Raw genomic sequence first — 7651 nt, forward strand, 5'->3', positions numbered from 1 at the left:
TGCTGGGTTCCTGCATCCTGCCTTTCAAAACCCGAGGGTTTCAGGTTCTTACCCCATTCAGCAGTAAAAGGATTTGCATAATTTTGCTACTCCCCCCCAAAAAAAAAAAAAAAAAGAAAGAAAAAAAAAAGCCGTGAGCAGAATGGGTTCCACACGAAAAGAGAAAGTTTGACAAGAAAATCTCACAGATGCGTCTGCTCGGCAGAAAGATCTCTGAATGTGGAACCTGAGAGCAAAAATTATGATTATTTCGACAAATCAGCACCAAACTCACACAATTTTTAGGCTTTGCACCACTTAAATGCCGTTTTTCCCCCTCCAAATTTATGAACTTTCCTCCTTGGGCACTCCCAGGCTGAGCAACCCCACCACAGACTGAGACATCCAATGCAAAGGTTTGTAATTTTGTATTAAAAATTATATATATATTGTGTCAAATAAAGCCGTTGTTCTGTGTACAAATTTATACAAGACAAAAAATAAAACTCTTTGAATAACACTGTGTGTAAAAAAACCAAAAAAACAAAACCAAAAAGTGCTGGCTGCTGTTCTGCTCTATGAATTCTAGAAGCAACAGGCATTAGTAAACACCTAAACTGCACTGCAGGACTCGGGTAAGGCACAAAATTCAATTTTTTAGGGGTGAAAATAATTCTATTTTCCTCTGCCAGGCTCCTTTTTTGGAGATTTTAAGGAGAAGCGCTGGAAAATGCAGCATCACCATCAGGCCCTGGCTCTGAGACACCTGACAGAGCCAAAAAACGCTTCAGAGCCCCTTCTCAGCTCATTCCTCCTCCTCTTCCTCCAGTTTTTGGCCTTTTGTGTGAGTTTGAGACACCAAAAATGAGAACATCACTGATGGCTGCTCACACAGGAAGGTGGGAGAGTCTGGAATTCTGAACAATCCCAATTCCCCTCAGTCGTTTTTTGATTCAATCTGAATTTTCCAAGCCGTTTTTTGACTCTGTGATTGCTGCCAGAGCAGCACAGCACTGGGAGGAGATGAGGAATGGAAACAAATGGAAACGTTCAGCTCATCACAAAGCAAATATGAAATGCAGCCCCTGCCACACTTCTCTTCTGCTGAAGTTTTCCACAGAGAAAATATTCTTCAAACCAACAGGCACAGGATTTTTAAGGTAATAAGGAGGTTTTTTTACATATAGATATATTTTTTTTTTAATACTCACTTCTTTTACCAACCCCTTTCTCACCTTTTTCAGTTTGGATGGCACTGACAGTGCAGCACGGAGCTGAGAGAAGATTATTAAGTCTAATCAGCTCTTTCACTCTCACAATGAAGCATTCCAGAGAATTTTCTGGAATTTTTCTCTGAACTTGGCTCAGAGAAACTGCTTTGAACCACATCTGAGTGACCCAGCTGCGTCTGTCCTCTTGTAAAACAGCAAAATCCAGAGGAGCACCAAGCACCCAAAACTGCTGTAAAATCCATCAGCTCCAGGGCACAGCGTCCCAATGGGTGTGGAGCTTCTGCCTCACCTGAAAATCCTTCTTGAGAGCATCAAAATCCTTCTTTAGAGCATCAAAATCCTTCTTTAGAGCATCACAGGGTGCCTGGCTCACCTGCACAGGTGAGGAGCTGCTGGGTCTGTTCTTCCTTGCTCTGCTCCAGAAATGCTCTGGGAGAGCTCAGCAGGGTCAGGGAAGGGCAGTTCTGGGCCCAGAGGCTCAGGATCAGCCTTTTTCTCTGCAAAACAGCTCCCCAGAAATCACTGTTTCCTTTAGGATGGCACAGAGCTGACTAAATAAGCCAGCGCCCCATTCCCAGCAGGATTTGGAACAGGGAGGGAGCTCCAAGCTGTGGTTTCTCCAGCACATCCCACTCCAGGTGCTGTCTGCAGCAGGAAAATCCCATCCCAGGTGCTCCTGCGCTGCTGCCAAGTCCCAGCTGCCCTCAGGACAAAGGGGGATGGAGTTTGGAAGGGGCTGCTCAGGAGGTGGGGGAGTCCCTGTCCCTGGAGGTGTTTGAAGGACTGGATGTGGTGCCAGGGTGGTGCCGGGTCACTGATCCCAGAGATCTTTCCAGCTGAAATGATTCTGGGATTCTGGCTTGTTCACATCCCACCTACAGCACCGATCACTTGGATGAAGTTGCACACACAAGGATTCCACGTCCATTTTCCTGGAAAGAAATCTGCTCCGTGAGGGCACGAGAAATTCCAGCCAAGAAATTCGGTGACCTCCAAGGCCATGACACTTTGTTCAGCCTCTCACACTGCGGGCTGTTGTTGTGGAGAGCAGCAAAATCCTCTTTTCCAACTGGGAAAACCACAGATTCAGTGAGGCTGGGTCCAGCTCCAGGAATGTTTTGCACAGTTCAGCTCCCAGGTTGCTGTGACCAAGGACAAACACTCCAAAGCGCAGAGCCACCAACCCATGGGCCCTGGTGGCCAACACCTGCTGGGTCCAGTAAAAGAAATGACAACAAACAAAGTACAACTGTCACTGGGTGTGAAGTTCAACACCCAGAATCAAGGCAACATGGTTCTAAACAAAAACAACTTGGCAGGGTTAGGCATTCCCTCCCTCACAAAGTCCCCTCAGGCGTCACACGTCCCCTCAGCGTCGTCACCGAGCTCCTCTGGCTACAAAAGGTCACAGCTTTTGTCCTGTTCTGCAGAGGAGTTTGCTGTTCAAGTGACTGAATCCTTCCTCCTCCTAAAGGGGGACTTGAGTCTTTTCCAGACGCTGCTTTTGGGCTTGGATTTCTTCTCCATGGCCATCACGGCCTCCTTCTCCTTGCGGCGGATCTCGCGCACCAGCGCGTGGAACACGTCGTCGATGTAGTAGCGGAACGCGGCCGACGTCTCAAAGAAGGGGCAGCTGAATTCCCTGGCCAGGGCAGAGCCTTCCTCCTTGGACACCTGCAAAACAACAGCACAGCCTGGTCAGGGAGTCAAAACCCAGGAGTTTATTCCTGTGCCTTTCCCTGTTTTGCTCTCTGTCCCTCTGTATGGACACTCCAAGCCCTAATACAGAACATTTCCACTCAGCTCCAAAGGTTTCCCATGCTAAGGCAGAGCCTTCCTCCTTGGACACCTGGAAAACAACAGCACAGCCTGGTCAGGGAAGCCAAATCCCAGGAGTTTATTCCTTTGCCTTTCCCTGTTTTGTGCTCCAGGCACAGAACATTTCCACTCAGCTCCAAAGGTTTCCCATGCTAAGGCAGAGCCTTCCTCCTGGGACACCTGGAAAATGAGTGCACACCCTGGTCAGGGTTCCAGCAGACTCTGTTTCTCTTAAACTCTGAGTTCTTTTACCATGTGGTATTTCACACTTCTATTCAAACTACACACTCATACAAGTTCTATCATTCAATTTTGGAAGGCTTCTTCACAGCCTAAGGTCAAATACAGTGTTCTCTATTTTTCTTTTAAACTCTAAGTTTGAAAGAAAAACTTTTAAAGTTTTTTTTTCTCTTAAACTCTAAGTTCTTTACCATGCGGTATTACACACTTCTATTCAAACTGCACACCCATAATCCCAGTTCTGTCACTCAATTTTGGAAGGCTTCAGGTCAAATGCAGTATTCTCTTGTTCTGTCAGCACAGAAAGTCTAAAATTCTCAGTAAACAGGGTTACAACAGACTTTGTTTCTCTTAAACTTAAACTGAGTTCTTTACCATATGATATTATACACTTCTATTCAAACTGCACACCCATAATCCCAGTTCTGTCACTCAATTTTGGAAGGCTTCAGGTCAAATGCAGTGTTCTCTTGGGGCTCAGTGCCTGGCAGCACAGAAAGTAAAATCCTCAGAGAATCCAGGGTTCCAACAGACTTTGTTCCTCTTAAACTCTAACTTTTCCACCATGCGGTATTACACACTTCTACTGAAACTACACACTCCTAATCTCAGTTTTATCATTCAATTTTGGAAGGCTTCAGGTCAAATGCAGTGTTCTCTTGTTCTGTCAGCACAGAAAGTCTAAAATTCTCAGTAACCAGGGTTCCAACAAAGAACAGACTTTGTTTCTGTGATTGCCACAGGCACCTGTTTTCCACCGCACTCCGTGTGGAACCAGCACCGCTCCCACCACAGAAACAACCCAACAAAACACCAAGGAAAGGACAAACCCCTCTTGCTGCACCGCATTTCCCAAGAGGAGCAGCTGCTGGGGGAGGGCTCCCCGTGGCCCTTACCTGGCGCAGCTGGGTCAGGTCAGACTTGTTGCCCACCAGCACCACGGGGGTGTCGTCGGTGCGGCGCACGCGGTAGATGAGCTGCTTGAACTCGCGCACCTCGTGGAAGCTGCGCCGGTCCGTGATGGAGTAGCAGATGATGAAACCTTCTCCTGCCCTCATGTACTGGTCCCTCATGGCTGTGAACTCTGCCTGCAAACACAAAATGGCATTTTAACTCCACGAAGCTCCAGCGGTATTTTAGGTCCATATAGCTCCGGGGGTATTTGAGTTTGTATTTGCAAATTTTCAATTATAAATGGAATCGTACGGATGTGCTCCTTGTTGATGGAGTGACTTCAATTATTCTTTGCTTAAAAAGACAAAAAGCCCAGAAGTTTCTCTCCTCAATTTGGTACAAAGACACCTCATAGGACCTTTGGGACTTCACCTCAAACCTGGGATTGCCCGACTAGAGGTCCCACCTAGGTAATTCACTAGAAGACAATAAAGAAAATAATCCCTTTTGTGGGGTGTTTTAGCAGGAGCAAGAACCTCTTGCCCCTGGCTTGGTTTTTCTCTGCAAGAGCTTTTTTATTTTTTCTTTTATTATTAAACCTTTTTTCCGTTTCCAACACCACCTCAGAAGCCATCCTGCTACTTTTATACCATTTGGGGTAGCCAGGCTGTTTCAGGTGTGAAACTTTGTAATAATTTGTGACTTAGATAATGAAGAGAATAAACACTTGAATAATTTAATAATGTATTCTGTAAATATTTTGAATTTTGTAGAGCTTAATGAAGGTAACCTATTTTTAAAGGTAAACAGGTAATTGCAAAGTTTTGGTTTGTTATAGTTAGCAAGCTCATTCCAGTTGTAATTATAATTTGTTATTTTTATAGTTGTAAAAATTAATTCTCTTTTATTGATGGTTGGAACTGAAAAGATAAATCGAGGCGTATTTTTTGAATGTTGAAAAAACACTTTTTAAAGTTGATGATAACAAGAGGTTATTTTCTTGGAATTACTGAAAGAGAAGGAAGTCTAGGTCACAGATGTTTCATTTTTTTAGGATTTTGTTGATCTTCTTTAAGTCTTTAGGTGAACCAGAGCCACAGCTCCACTGCTGAGAAGCGACAGAGCTCCAACCCTCCAGTTTGCAATAAAACAAAACCAATAAAATAAAACATAAACATTCTTATGCTGGATTTCTGTCCCTCCACCTGATCATTCCAGGCTGCTTCACATGCTCTCGATTCTCCTGGCATTGCTCACATACCTGTCCTGCTGTGTCCAAAATATCCAGGTTGGCAGGCTCGTCATCGATGCGGATCCGGATTTTATAGGCATCCTCTGCATCCCCAGGACACCAAAAAATTGGGGTATAAGGACAACATTCATCAGCTCACAAAGAAAATGCTGCCCCAGAACCACCCAGCCTGCCAGCAGCACTGGACCACCTCAGTCTGAGCTTTGTTTCAATTAAATCAAGTTAAATTTCTAATTGTTCTGGTGTGATTAAACATTTCATGTGCAAAAATTGTGTGCCCAGAGCTCAGAAATTCATTTTGGTCACCTTGGTGGAAAACACTAATAACATTTTGGAAGAGGAATAACATTTTGATTTCCTCAAAGCCAGAAAATATCTGTGATTCAAGGGAAGAACTGCTCACCAACAACTGCTGATTTCTTAGAATATATACTTTCTTAGAATTATAACATATATCAGCAAAATATATGAAACATTAAATATGTAAATGTATTTATATATTTTATAGAAATGTATTTTATATATATTTATATGAATATATTGTATATATTTATACATATTTCTATTATATTAATAGAAATATTATATTATATATTATATATAATATAGTATATAGTATATAGTATATAATATAATATATATTATATTATATTATATTATATATATTATATAGAATATATAATATATGTAAATATTACTTATTATAAACACCATATAAAAATGATCTGTCTATAAACATATAAATACACAAATATTCTGTCCCTCTCAGTCAGCACTGCCACACTTTAAGAATCCACTCTCAGCAAGAATTTGGCTTTTCTCTCTCCACTTTTCCTTCCACTGGGTTGGTTCAGGTTCCTCCTGGAGATGCTGCTGAGGTTCTACAGCAACAGAGTGAGTTTGTTGAGCACTTTCACCCCTCCCAGTTTCTCAAACACAGAGAACAATTTGGCCTGACAAGTGAACAGCAAGGAGCTGATCACAGCACAAAGTTTGGATTTTGTGAATGGAGAACTAAAAATGGCTGAGCAGCAGTTTCAGACCCTGTCTGCCAACACAGACAGAGACAGGGATGGATGGATGGATGGATGGATGGATGGATGGATGGATGGATGGATGGATGGATGGATGGACGGATGGCAGGCAAAACAATTAAAGAGCTGAAACTCAGGATTCACACCCCACTCTCAGAACTTTCAAACCACAGAAACACAGAGAGGGTTCAGGTAGGAAGGGACCAGAGCAGATCACCTGCAGGGACATCCCAGGGCCCAGGGCTGCTCCAGGTGCCTCTGGGATCCCCAGGCACGGAGGCTCCGCAGCCTCTCTGGGCTCTGCTCAGGGCTGGGCACTGCCCAGGGCAGCAGTTCTGCCTCCTGGGCAGGGGCAGCTCCTGGGCTCAGGCCCTGCCCGTGGCTCTGGGGCCATTGCTGGGCCTGGAGCAGAGCCTGGGGCTGCTCTGACCTCTGCACACTGGGACAGACACAGGGACAGATTGGGACAGACTGGGACACCCAGAGACACCCAGGGACACCCAGAGACACTCAGACACCCAGGGACACCCAGGAACAGACAGGAATACCCAGAGACAGACAGGGACACTCAGGGACACTCACAGAAACCCAGAGACACCCAGGGACACCCAGGGCTGAGGCCCCTCTCAGCTGGGGCTCCTCTCCAGGCTGAGCAGCCCCAGCTCCCTCAGCCTTTCCTGGGCAGGGACCCTCCAGGCCCTTCAGCATCTCTGTCACCCTGCAGGAGCTCCCTGTCCCCGCTGTGCTGAGGGTGCCAGAGCTGGGCACAGCACTGCGGAGGCTCAGCACGGCCTGGAGCACTCCCTGACCTGCTGGGAATGCTCCTGCTGATGGGTGATCAGAGATCAATCTCCCGCCAGATACACAGATTATCTTTGAATTGAATACTTTAAAGCAACGAGCTTTAACAGCTTGACTTGCCAAGGGAACGAATGAACAGAAAAGAGATTCTCCTCACCGATGGTGGGATCGTGATCCTCTGGGAAGCGGTGACTGATGAACTGCATGGTCATGGCTGGAAGCAGAAACCAGGGAACAACTGAGCAGCTCAGCTCCCAACTCCCCTGATCACATCGTTACCCCAGAGCCCCGCTACAGACCCAAACCGAGCACGGCCCGCATCGGGCGCGGGGCTGCCCTCGGCCCGGGGATGCTCCGCCCGTGTCCAAAGGCAGGACCAGCTCCGGGACGCGGCCGGAGGC

At 45.8% G+C, this 7651-nt stretch overlaps 1 protein-coding gene across 1 annotated transcript; it reads right to left on the reverse strand.

Moving 5' to 3' along the window:
• Positions 1 to 388: 388 nt before the first annotated feature.
• On the reverse strand, positions 389 to 7500 carry RIT1 (Ras like without CAAX 1). The gene is made up of 4 exons (XM_005429850.2): positions 7408 to 7500; positions 5425 to 5498; positions 4166 to 4357; positions 389 to 2885 (listed from the first exon to the last, which is right to left on the reverse strand). The coding sequence occupies exons 1-4, from the start codon at positions 7460 to 7462 to the stop codon at positions 2655 to 2657; spliced, it is 552 nt and encodes a 183-aa protein (XP_005429907.1). The 5' UTR covers positions 7463 to 7500; the 3' UTR covers positions 389 to 2654.
• Positions 7501 to 7651: the final 151 nt, after the last annotated feature.

This window comes from Geospiza fortis, unplaced genomic scaffold, assembly GCF_000277835.1.
Source record: "Geospiza fortis unplaced genomic scaffold, GeoFor_1.0 scaffold313, whole genome shotgun sequence".
Lineage (NCBI taxonomy): Eukaryota > Metazoa > Chordata > Aves > Passeriformes > Thraupidae > Geospiza > Geospiza fortis.